At 38.8% G+C, this 13,271-nt stretch overlaps 1 protein-coding gene across 2 annotated transcripts in view; it reads left to right on the forward strand.

Annotated features, from left to right (window-relative positions):
- zfyve9a (zinc finger, FYVE domain containing 9a) overlaps positions 1 to 13,179 on the forward strand; it is a 36,685-nt gene extending 23,506 nt beyond the window's left edge. Inside the window, exons 6-19 of one of the 2 annotated variants that reach the window (XM_057334646.1) lie at positions 55 to 231; positions 764 to 927; positions 1,106 to 1,235; positions 1,478 to 1,600; positions 2,742 to 2,897; positions 5,616 to 5,840; positions 6,536 to 6,618; positions 6,706 to 6,810; positions 8,689 to 8,839; positions 9,172 to 9,252; positions 9,471 to 9,633; positions 10,373 to 10,478; positions 10,564 to 10,740; positions 10,822 to 13,179. In XM_057334646.1, coding sequence (XP_057190629.1) covers positions 55 to 231; positions 764 to 927; positions 1,106 to 1,235; positions 1,478 to 1,600; positions 2,742 to 2,897; positions 5,616 to 5,840; positions 6,536 to 6,618; positions 6,706 to 6,810; positions 8,689 to 8,839; positions 9,172 to 9,252; positions 9,471 to 9,633; positions 10,373 to 10,478; positions 10,564 to 10,740; positions 10,822 to 10,983 — 2,003 coding nt within the window. In that variant the 3' untranslated portion in view covers positions 10,984 to 13,179. The remainder of the gene's footprint in view (positions 1 to 54; positions 232 to 763; positions 928 to 1,105; positions 1,236 to 1,477; positions 1,601 to 2,741; positions 2,898 to 5,615; positions 5,841 to 6,535; positions 6,619 to 6,705; positions 6,811 to 8,688; positions 8,840 to 9,171; positions 9,253 to 9,470; positions 9,634 to 10,372; positions 10,479 to 10,563; positions 10,741 to 10,821) is intronic. The other variant, XM_057334647.1, reaches the window with a different exon arrangement.
- The last annotated feature ends 92 nt before the right edge of the window (positions 13,180 to 13,271 follow it).

Consider the following 13,271-nt stretch of genomic DNA (forward strand, 5'->3'; position numbering starts at 1 on the left):
AAATGATGGACGTTACTTTGTGAGTAACAGAACCTGTTTATCATGCATCCTTAGCTCAAGCATGGGAGAATATGGGAGGTGGCTGCAACCAGAGCCCGAATCCCAACAACCCAGCCGAGTACTGCTCCACCATTCCTCCTCTTCAGCAGGCCCAGGCATCAGGAGCGCTCAGCTCCCCTCCACCAACTGTCATGGTGCCTGTTGGAGTCCTTAAACAACCAGGCACTGATGGTAAAAATTGACTTGATATTGATGAAAATCAAAGGACAGTTCACTCAAAAATGAAAATTCTGTCATCCTTTACTCACCCTCAGGTTGTTTCAAACCTATATACATTTCTTTGTTCTGTTGAACACAAAGAAAGATATGCGTAAGAATGTTAGCAATTTTCAGTTCTGTGACATCATCCAGTACCATGTAGGAATTTTTTTTAAATATTTTTTTGTTCTGTTGAACACACAGTGAGATATTTCGGAATTTAGTAACACAAACCGTTCTGGGGCACCTTTGTCTATCATTTAATTTTTCCTACTATGGTAGTCAATGATGTCACAGAACTGAAAATTTCTAACATTCTCCCAAATATCTCTGTGTTCATCAGAACAAAGTTATTTATACAGGTATGAAATGACATGAGGGTGAGCAAATGATGACAGAATTTTAATTTTTGGGTGAACTATCACGAATTTGTGAATTTCACAGATTTTCAGGCTTTTTATCAAGGCAAGAGATGTACTGTATGTTACTGTATGTGTACCATCAGGTTCTGTACCTCGAGAGCAAAGAAGGGTTTGGTTTGCTGATGGAATTTTACCCAACGGGGAAGCTACCGACTCTTCAAAAGGGCCTACACCAAACCCCAACCCCTCGCAGCCTGCAACTGTGTCCCAATATTCAAGCAAGTCCTCAGGAGGCAGCGCTTCTGAGGTGAGATGTTACGTTGTTTCATTTAAGCTTCATAAACTGAGCAGGTCATCTAAGGACCGGTACCTGTTATTGGGCAGGAGATGATGCGTATTTATTTTAATACCTTGCTTGAACAGGGTATGTAGTGTCTGATTTGTAGTTTATGCATACTGTGTAATGTCTGTCGTCCCATCCTTAGGTGCCACATGCCGCCAGAGCCCCGACCACGAGTCCTGTGGGCAGTTCCCTAAGTCTGATCCCAGAGGACGGGCTTCCTCCCATCCTCATCTCCACAGGCGTTAAAGGAGGTACGGGAGGCCACGTCACAGGTGCTTGCCCATCCTCACCATTCAGCTGTCTCCACTCCTCAAATATGAGTACTTGTGCTTGTGCTTGTGTGTGTGTTTATGCTTGTATTCTTTACGTTTTTGTTTACATCTCAACCAGTCATGCACAGGGCATTCATTGGGTGGCTTTCCTCATCAGGGTTGTACCATAAGAACAGCCTGCCATGGACAATAGATCTGTTTAATGTCAGTCACATGATTGATGTAAGGTGTCTTATGTGCAGACTATGCAGTGGAGGAGAGACCTTCTGAGATTCTGCTTATGCAGCAGCTGGAGGAGGGGGGTCCTGATCCTCTGGTGTTTGTTCTCAATGCAAACCTGCTGGCCATGGTCAAACTGGTCAACTGTGAGTCAGACGCTTATTTTTACATGCTCTGTAGAAATATACACTGCCCGTCCAAAAAAAGCCACCACCTGGATTTAACTAAGCAAATAGGTAAGAGCCTCCCATTGGATTGGAGGTCTAGGTTCAGCAAGGTTATGTGCTCAAAGAATGAGGTCAGCTGACTACCTGAATATACTGAATGACCAGGTTAGTCCATTAATTCGTTTTTTTTTCTTCCCTGATGGCACGGGCATTTTCAAAGATGACAATGCCAGGATTCATCAGGATCAAATTGTGAAAGAGTGGTTGAGGGAGCATGAGACATCATTTTCACACATGGATTGGCCCCCACAGAGTCCAGACCTTAACCCCCCATTGAGAATCTTTGGGATGTGCTGGAGAAGACTTTGCGCAGCGGTCCGACTCTCCCATCATCAATACAAGATCTTGGCGAAAAATTAATGCAACTCTGGACAGGGAAAAAAATGGACATTCTGGACATTGCAGAAGCGTTGCCAAAACGAATGTGTGCTGTAATCAAAGCTAAAGGCGGTCCAACTAAATATTAGAGTGTGTGACTTTTTTTGGGACGGGCAGTGTATTTTAGTGTTTTAAAGGGATAGTTCACCCAAAAATTGTATTCATTTTTATAATTATCCTCAGTTACTCACGGTCAAGTCAGTCTGAACCTGTATGACTTCTGCAGAACACAAAAGAAGATATTTTGAAGAATGCTGTTAACGAAACAACATTGGCCCCATTGACTTCCATTGTATGGACTGAGGCATTTCTCAAAATATCTTGTGCAGGTGTTGAACGGCATGAGGGTAGATAAATTATGACAGAATTTATTTTTGGGTGAACTAGCGCTTTGAGTTGCTTATGGAGTAAATCCATATATACTGATTTGTTGAAAATGTGTAAGACTGTAACATTTATTAATCTATCATTTTCAGTGTCAAGGTAAATGTAAATTTTGGTTTAACTTTTGTAATTATTTGAATAAACCCCTAACTTATAAACTCTATTTACAATTACTTTTTTGTAACTATTATAACTCTTTATTGGAACTGAAAGTTAATGGAATTTTTTTCCTCTACCAGAAATGTCCTCACAATTCTCATGAACCATAACTCTATTTCTATGTCTTTCTTGTTGGCAGATGTAAACAGGAAGTGCTGGTATATGACAACAAAGGGAATGCATGCCGTGGGCCAGGCGGAGGTTGTAGTGCTCCTGCAGTGCCTTCCTGATGAGAAAAGCATTCCCAAGGACATCTTCAGCCACTTTGTACAGCTCTACCGGGAGTCTCTCACAGGTAAACTGATACACCTCCACAAGGGTGGCCGTTCTAGTAAACCGATCCAGACGAAATGAGACCGAGCCCTATATAGATAAAATTAGACTGCTCTATCGGGGGCTCTCAAAGGTAAAACGTGGCTGCTGTCCCCTGTGGTATTGTGGGTCCACTTAAGCAGAAATTGTCCTCCAGTTTCAGGTGCAGACACAGATCAGTTCCCATGTCATGTTACACTGACTGCATTTCATTGTTGTCACATTAGTATATTGTAACATTAGTAGGGATGTCAATTTAGACAAATTCCCATAATCGATTTTCATTTACATTAACGATCAATTAATCGATTACACGTTAACATTAATACTGAAATATGACTGTGAAGTGGCATATAGGCATGACAGCGCGCAAAAGCCACGCAAAACGCCATCTTGCTCACCTGAATAAAAAGGTTTCTAATTTTAAAAAATGCCTAGTAGCATTGATAAAATGAATATGTATGATTGATAATATAATAAAATTATGTATTTGATAATTAACATATGGACCAATATACAACGTGTCGCCGCCTCAGATGTGCACTCTGGTAATTGCATATAAGCAGACTCATATCATTGTGCGCGTCGGCGTGAGAGAATAGGTTGATTTTGTCATTTTCTTTCTAAATGTGCATAGGACACTATCGACAGTATTACAGAGAATCTGTAGAATTCGAAAAAGGGCATTTTAACTTTATTAACTTACAAATGTCCATAACGTGTTACAACCTTTAGCGGTCCTGAAGTTGAGACTTGTCTCACACTGAGGCATAATTTGCAGATGGGACGAGTGGGCACATGTCGCCACCACTTTTTGCCAAGTCAATTGTGTCCCGAGCACTTATTTGAATAAAACTAAGCTTGTGGAACAAACATGCTGTGAACGCGCCGCTTGCGCATCCATTGTCCAAGCACAAAAAATTTGTAAACCAATAAAGAAGTGTAATTTTTAACTATTCCCACAGAGTTATTATATAAATATTTTCGTTATTAAAGTATTGTTTTCCATTGATTTGACCGACCCCAGCAGGTGGGGGCGGATTTTGTCCCCACCACTTGTGAAAACAAAGTTACGCCACTGGTCTCACATAAATAACATCTTTATTTGTATTACATGAGCAGAAGCTAAAATAACAGTTAAATGATGTGCTAAACCATTTCGAATAAAATAACTAATAAGCTGTCCACATGCGATCAATGCAAACCTAAAAACCCTGATGGTACTGTACACTTTAGGAATGCCGGTGAGGATTTATTAAACTTGTGACAACATACGTTACCGATACCACACATTATAAAAGAAAATATATTTGCATTTTGCATATATAGCGCTTATTTTGATCTGCAGCTTTTTTCTTTGACTAAAACAAATGCTTAAAATGTTTCTTCATTATTATTCTTAACGAAAAAATCAACAATCATAAAATAGCCTAGTATCATTACAAACGCACTTATGGTAAACTTTTACTAGCAAAGGCGGATGGTATCCAAAGGAAAAACATTTTCTTTTGATACCAATAGTTATTCATTAATTTTTTACTTTTAATTAAACAACAAAAAAATAGTACACTGACAAACTTGCTTATATGAAACAGAATGTTTATTAACAAAACGAATAAGACTGATAACATTGTACCTGTTTTGTAACGTAAATAAATTCAAAGATCTTCGAATTTTCCCCTTACTTCAGCACAGTTTGTGGTTTATTATTATTTTAAATGAAAATGCAACAATAAAACAAGGACAACGCTACTTATATTAAACGAAGAAATAAAACTTTTACTAATAAAATCTCTCCTCCGCCTTGACCTGTCAAACATCGTGCCTCACGTGCGCCTCGCAAACTCTTGCGTCCATTGTTCAAATAAATTTTCTTTTTATTTCTATAAAAGAAAAATGCAAAACTAAGGTGTGTCGGTAGTCAAGTAATGTAATAAGTGGATAGCCATTGCGTTTTTCTATGAGTCTCCTGTATGTGTTATGCGCATAAGCCGCACGCACGTATGGAGGACTAAACCTGCAAAAATTATAAATAAATAAATGTATAAATAAATAAATATATAAACGAATAAATGTAATAATATGAAAATAAATAAAGGAATGAATGGTTTGATAAAACAAAATAATTCGTTTTAGCTATTATTGATCTTAGCTTTAACTTTTCTTTTCATTTTTTAAATTGATTTATTATTTTTTGTGTCCATTTTTTAATTATTTTTAATTATTTTTAATTATTATTTATTTTTAGATTATTTTATTTATCATTTCCTTTTATTTTTACATTTATTTATTTATATGTTTATTTATTTTTATATTTATTTATTATCGCATGTATTTATTTCCACTTTTATTTATTTATTCTTGAATTTATTCTTACTTTTCTGTGTCTTGTATGATAATTAGATGGGTTGGTCTTGCCTACTATTGGTTCAGCGTAGATTGAAGCATTTGATCGATTACTCTTGTCTTGTTTTGGACTAACGGTCACGACACTCACTGATCGTTTGCTTCGTGTATAACGTTAAGTAACTATGGCGGGCGCACAATTAGCTAGCGAGTTACTATATTGGATGAATTGGATACTTTTTAATAATTCGTTTTACTTTTTTTCACTGAGTTCATCATAGTGCATTCTGGGATTGCTGCTTTTATGTATATTTTTATGTAAAATGTTTTATGTGTGACACATTTTTCTCTGCAGGAAATGTGTTAAGCCACCTGGGCCACTCCTTTTTCACCCAAAGCTTTCTGGGCAGCAAAGAGCATGGCGGATTCCTTTACATCAGCCCCACCTTCCAGTCCCTGCAGGACCTGCCATTGCCTAACCCACCCTACCTCTTTGGCATCCTATTGCAGAAGTGGGAGACCCCCTGGGCCAAGGTCTTTCCCATCCGGCTCATGCTCCGCCTAGGGGCAGAATACAGATGTAAGTTTGTGGTAAGATGTGGTATTAAAAAAGTCTGCAGTTATTAAACTTATTACAAAGTAAAATTGTAATTTGGCTAAATGGTGTAATACTGCTGTGACGTCTTGAGTAAGTTGTGCACTTACATGATAATAGTCAATATGCAATGTTATTATTATGCCTGCTGGCATAGGGAGACATCTACACGCACGCACACGCACACACACACACACACACACACACACACACGCACACGCACACGCACACACACACACACACACACACACACACACAGAAGTTCTCTGCACTAATTCGTAAGCTCTGCCTCCTGTGGAGATGGAATATATTAACAGGGTATTTCCCGCTGAGCTTTCTAACTCATGAATCTCAGTCTTGACATGCAATGGGCTCAGCACGTCCCAATGTAGTCTCATGTATACTGGGGGAGGGTTTTGGCAGTGGTTTTTAGCAGGGATGAGCATGAAGTGGTCTGTCGAGGCAGATAGATCAAATAAATGTAAAACAGATTTTTTTTGTGTTACAATTGCAATATTATATATTACAGGATCTTTCTGTCATTAGAATTGTAAAGGAGATTATTGTAAATTGTCTATTGCTGTCTTTGCATGGTCTTAAAGGGACTGAACAGCGTGATGTCAGAATTGTCATTTTGGGGTTAATAATCCCTATCATATTGTGACTCCCCTGTGTTACAGTCTACCCCTGTCCGCTGTTTAGCGTCCGTTTTAGAAAACCTCTTTTTGGAGAGACCGGTCACACCATCATGAACTTATTGGCGGTAAGACTGCTTCTTTTACTTCAGCCCCTTAATAAGCACATGCCTGAACCCCAGAAAAGTCTCTTAAAGACTTTTGGCTTTTTACAGGATTTCCGTAACTACCAGTACACGTTGCCAGTGGTGAAGGGGCTGGTGGTGGACATGGAAGTGAGGAAGACATGCATCAAGATACCCAGCAACCGTTACAATGAGGTGAATAGAGACTTCACAATGTGATCTCACAAAACCTGTTTTGGTTGGTTGTCATCAGGCAGCAAATTAAAAATAGAATGCACGGATAGAATAGAATAACGGAACAAGTGATGCATTGATGACAGCTTGTCAAAAAATCCTTTTCATGAGTCTTTTGGTCTTTAGCTTTGCTTGGACAGTGTTTGATGAAGCAGAACTTCTTGGTGCAGACATTTAATAGGCACGGATTAAAGACGGCCTTGTCGTTTACTTTCTGTTTGTCTTTAGCTGCATTTACACGGATCAATGTAATCCGATTAAAAATCCAATCTGAATGAAAATGGCTCCATATAAACACGGCAGTCAGATTAAAAATGCCCGAGCCGATTGAAATTTCAGTCTGATTGTAAGGGGTGGTTTATGCCGTTTGTAATCCGCTTGATAGGACATGTAAACACTTGATCAGATTAAAAACCGAAGTAGGAAGTTGTGTGCATGTGCAAAGACGACGCTGGCACGCACAGACGTAAAGGCGTATGACGCACGGAACAGAGCAGCTGTTGCTAAAGAAATCATAAATCTGACAAAGCGGTGCAAATTTCCATATGCTTGTCATCTCTAATGTTTCTATGCATTTAAAATGTCTTGACTGTTTCCCTGGAGTGAGTTTTTAACCGCAATTTCTCAGTTCCTTTTTAAAACACGATACATTTGCAGATGTACAAACATACTGTAGGCTAAAATATCTGAAAATCTAAAATTTCATTTATATTCGTAGTAGGCTACCGAACACTTATTTTATTTATCCTTTACTTACATGTGCTTTGGAAGGATTCACTGTTTTTACCATGGTAAATCGCTGTAATGACCTTGCTTCATTGATATGTAGACATTATTTTGCGTTTATGAATTGTACATTCTTATACTGGTGTCTGTGACATAAAATAAATACATCTGTGCTTACAACATTGTTTGAGTAGCCGTTTTGTGAATATTATAATGATACCCGCCGGGCCCGTCTCTGTTTACCATTAATGCTGATATATGAATCCGCATATTATCACTTCTAAAGTTCGGTATTAGCTGTCGCTAAACATTTATTTTAATTATTGTTTGCCTGCAGATGCTCTGGTGGGTCTTGGTAGCTTTGACATGGTTTTACCATGGAAAAACCGCATCGGATGTGCTCATGCTTCATTGGCACGAGACCTTACTCTGCCATTATAAACTGTAAAAAAAATTGCGCCGTTTGTAAAATAAAATATACACAACGTGTGCTTTAAAACACTTGTTTTAGTGGGTATTTAGGTGAACACTTGTGCAGTGTGCGCATGTCAGCAGATTATATCGGATTTTAAGATTGTCATGTAAACACGCACATCAATCAGATCACTTAATTTACATTTCATGTAAACACTACATTCAGATTGCACAATCTGATTAAATTCAATCCGATGTGTCCATGTAAACGCAGCTACTGACTCGTTTAGCCGGAGTTTTAAAGATTATTTTTAAACCATAAGCAGTTTGCTTGTTGATTTCTGAAAAGATGACCTGTGACGCTTTGTGGGTAGTTGACAAATAAATGTGTCCTGTTGTATGATAGCAGAAATATAGATAATGAAACTAAATCGGTCTTTGCTGTTTTATATTATAGGCTCAAAATAAATATTGATATTAACAGTTTTTATGTCACACCATAAGACACAAATGATGTATTTGTTAACCACCCATGTTCCTTTGAGTGGTCTAACAATATGTGGTTTTATCTCAAAAAGTGATTTGATTTTGGGACTGTCAATCAAAAGAGGCAGGAAGAATGTTTGAGAAATTTGTTTGAAAATAATATTTATACATTTTCAATTAAATGCAATTTCTTTGGATTTCCTTCTTTCTCAGCTAATGAAGGCAATGATTAAGTCCAATGAGCATGTTCTGGCCATGGGAGCGTGCTTTAATGACCGGGCAGACTCCCACCTGGTGTGTGTTCAGAATGATGACGGTAACTACCAGACGCAGGCCATCAGTATTCATCATCAGCCTCGCAAAGGTGTGTCACCATTAAATACATTTAAATTTTAAAACATTAGTATGTTTTATCTAGTGGTTTTATTCTGCGTACCAGGGTTTCCAGGGTCATTGGAAACTTGGTCAAACAGTGTTGAAACCTTGGAGTACTGTGTGTTTCCCAAGTAATGTGTAAAAATACTAAATTGCTCAAAGTAAAGCATTAAGCCTAAAATGTATAAACTGTCTAGTCCAAAAAGTAATCAAAAGTTTCTTGTGCAGAGTGAATAATAGATATGCGTGTAGTAACATTGCTTTATGAAAACATGTTTTTGAATGTCCGGATGTTTCAATCTCCTCTCATTTCTCTTTTAGTGACTGGTTCTTCATTCTTTGTGTTCAGTGGGGCTCTGAAGGCCTCATCCGGATACACGGCTAAGACCAGCATTGTTGAAGGTACCACAAGATACTCACAGCCTCTTTCTGCAAATGTAGGACATCTGATCTCTCTGGAACCACTGTACATAATGTCCAATTTAACTTTTCTGACCAAAGTCACACTCAGACTGAGAGTACCACAACTAAAGTTTCTACCCTACCAACAGCAGACCCACAGCCTGTATGTAATGTGACGCATGTATGTAAGAAAGTAACAGTGAATGTTTGTGCGTCAGATGGCGTGATGGTGCAGATAACAGCTGAAACTATGGAGGCTCTGCGGCAAGCGCTGAAAGACATGAAAGATTTCAGTATTGTCTGCGGGAAAGCTGATCAAGAAGAGAACCAGGAACATGTGCAGATCCAGTGGGTTGAGGATGACCACAATGTCAACAAGGGGTGAGCACACAAGCACTGATGAAACTCTGGTTACCACGTAGCAGTACAAGGTCAGAATTTCAGAGAACTGTTGTCATTCCTACATGACGAGTTTTAATGATAGCATTTGCAAAACATTTGCTCATTTAAGAACACCAGCTAATGATACAGATGAGGTTAATTGAGTGTGGGATTGAGAGCTTAATTAAATGCACATTAACGTGGCTTTTAGCAGTGATCGTCTGTGATTTTGTGCAAAATTCCTAAATCTGATTTTAGCCTATTATTAATGTGTTAAGAAGTATTAAAAACATCTTTTTGGAATATGCAGGTATTTAAAGAGAAAGTTCACCCAAAAATGAAAAATGATTCATAATTGAAGATCCGCTTGTTTCATTGGCCTACAGTTTCACTGAGTTATTCAGTGTTTACAGTTAGCAAAGAACACGTTGGTAGCAGGTCTCACCTGTTTGTACACATGCCATCCAAACGTCCAAAATTAAAGATGTTTGATTCCAGGTCCTGCAGTGATATTAAAGTGTGAGGGCATTGTAGTACAATTATTATCAATACTGTATAGCTTTTCTGTAGCTCAGTGGTAAGAGCATGGAGCTAACAACGCAAAGGTCGTTGGGTTCGATTCCAGCGGATTGCATTTACTTAGGAACAAATGTATAGGATAATGCAATGTAAGTTGCTTTTAAGCGTCTGGCAAATGCATAAGTGTATATTAATGTAATTTTTGTGTTTGTAATGACAGAGTCATCAGCCCAATTGATGGAAAATCCATGGAGTCAGTCACCAGCGTTAAGATCTTCCATGGCTCAGAGTATAAGGCTAATGGGAAGGTCATACGCTGGACAGAGGTTTTTAATGTTGATTTATTATTCAAATTTTTTTGCAAATCGTTAATTTACTTTAATGTCCACTCCTTTATACCTGCCGCCTTAGGTGTTTTTCCTGCGGAGTGAAGACCAGATTAATGGCCAAAGCGATCCTGCAGATCACAGCCGACTCGCTGAAAATGTGGCAAGGGCTTTCTGCTTGGCCCTCTGCCCTCACCTCAAACTTCTCAAAGAGGACGGAATGGCAAAACTGGGTCTGCGGGTCACGCTGGACTCCGATCAGGTACAGGCTCTGTTTTTCATGTTATCCAAGAATCAAACAGTTGACGTTTAGACTTCTGATATACCCTGAAATGTATCACAGGTGGGCTACCTAGCTGGCAGTAACGGTCAGCCACTGATTCCCCAGTACCTGAGCGATCTAGACAGCGCCCTCATCCCGGTGATTCACAGCGGGGCGTGCCAGCTGAGCGAGGGACCTGTGGTTATGGAGCTCATTTTCTACATCCTGGAGATCATCTCCTAAAAGGACGATGTCCGTCCAGACTCATGACACCCACCAGCTCCAGTTCCTTTTCTCTTTCTCTCTCATTTGCACTTAAAAGAGCCTGAAAGCTGTGCAGGAAAAACATCCTCCATACCACCTATGCACCATCTCCACTGGGACGCTCTGCCCAGCCCCTCTGTATATGGTGCTTTCCGTTTCTCCTCACCTCTCAACTCCACTGTGGAAATCATAGGCCCTGTTGAGTGAAATGCAGGGTTGGCAACCTGGAATCAGATCTCTGCTGAACCCGTTGTAGCATTCATTATCCACTAGAGGGCGCTCTACACTCTCAACCCTAATGGAGATTCTCATGAAGTTGAGAATAAAAGACAAGAGAGGAGTTTTAGAGGGGAAGGTTTGCTCTCGGTTTCTGGTGCACAGTGCCTGGGCCTCGATACGAAACAAAGAACGGATTCCTTCGAGCGTCAGTCTCGCCTCTAAGCTTTATGAATCACCAGATGCTTTATTTCATTTCAATATGGACCTCATTTTGTTTTATTTGTCTTTATTTTGTAAGGTAGTCAAAATGCTCCAAAGCTAATAGGATGTAGCCGCCTCAATGTTGGACTGTTTGTCAGGCAACAGAAAGATCGTGGCACAGTAGGAGTGATAACTGTTACACGTGTTAAGAACGGACTTCTGTTACAAAAACATTCTTCTCAATTGATTATTGACTTAATATAAGATCCAACAATAACATCAAGTGGCCTTCAGGAATTCGACTACAGCTCCAAGATCTACAAAATGGCAGATTTTGACACGAATTAAGTTCTTTTTGTAGTAGAATGACCTATGGATGATCTGTCACAGCGTTCGTCATCCTATACATCTCGGTCCGTCTCATTTCTTCTGCAACCTTCTCATGTTTATATAACGTTCTCCCAATGTTTTTAACATGTTGTTATGGAAAGACTAATGTTATGAATAGACTGCTGGATGATAAGCCATCATTAGGAAATGGAATTTATTGACATATAATCTTAAAAGATTGACTTCAGATTTAGATGATGTTGAAAGGACAGCCTGGCATGTGATTTTCGAACCCTTGATTTACTTAAATCATTTACTCAATTGAGATCTCCCAGTGTTAGATAATGTTATGTCCTAAAACTGCAGAGCTGCTTAAACGTTTATTCGTATGCTTTAGGTGAGCAGAAATCTGCAGGTCCTGCCTTGCGAAATGGCCCGTAACTGTCCACCATATTGGTTTACAGTCTTTTACTAACGTGCTATAGAAATCATATAGAAGGTTTCATGAGAAGAGCACTCACTTTATATGCATCGCTACTTGTTTTAAGCAGTGTTTTGTGTTTATCTTGTTTCTTTTTCATAGAGGAAATTGTTTACTGTTGTCTTTGGACGGTTGGATAATATTGGCAATCACCAAAAATTCCAATACATGGGGCTGTTTGTATGTCACTGTGGATCACATTTTTAAAATAAGAGCATTTACTTGAAAATGCCCAAAATCGATAGACTTCATTTGTAGCCGTGTGCCCAAAATTCAAATGGAGTTATTGTCAATCATAGCTAAAAACACTGTGACAGGGTGTTTTAACCGTACATAAAGCCCTGTCTAGTTACCTGGTCAGAATCATAAATGAAGAAACTAGTATGACAATCAAATTGTAGCTAATCTTTCAATCAGAGCATCGGACAGGAAGGAAAGGTGCCGTGGTAACATAACATGTTTTGCATATTGACTTTTAAGTGTCAGATGGTTTAGCAGAAATGCTGTGAGCTCATGATGTTGAATGAGAACGTTGTTTCTGGTTGTGCAGACATCTTTGGGCTGTTTATTTAAAATGCATTCAGGAAGGCTGCATTGTCTTACCACTTGTGCATTTCAAACCACCTCTGTTAGTCTTTGCATTCACCTTTGGTATGTTTATTTCCAATAGTGCAGGAGTGTATATACTGAAATCCAGACTGGAACTATTTATATTTCTCTCAAACCATTCTGCCATTTCAAAGGTGTGGATCTGGTCGGAAGGACATATTTGTACAATCCCGTTCAGATGCTATTGACTGCTTTGATCTGTGATGAAACGCTGTAAAAACTGACATGGATGAAATGGAATTAAATTTGCAATGTATAACAAGCCAAAAAGAAAAGCATCATATATCCTTTCTTTTATTGTACACTACATGTCAATAAAAGCAGTCTTTATCAAACCTGTTGCACTTCCATCAATAAGAAATCAAAGAAAGGAAAAAGTAGTTCTTAAATTCTCTCATTTAATAACAAAACATCTTAAAGTTACAAA

Source organism: Triplophysa rosa, linkage group LG5 (assembly GCF_024868665.1).
Source record: "Triplophysa rosa linkage group LG5, Trosa_1v2, whole genome shotgun sequence".
Taxonomy (NCBI): Eukaryota; Metazoa; Chordata; class Actinopteri; order Cypriniformes; family Nemacheilidae; genus Triplophysa; species Triplophysa rosa.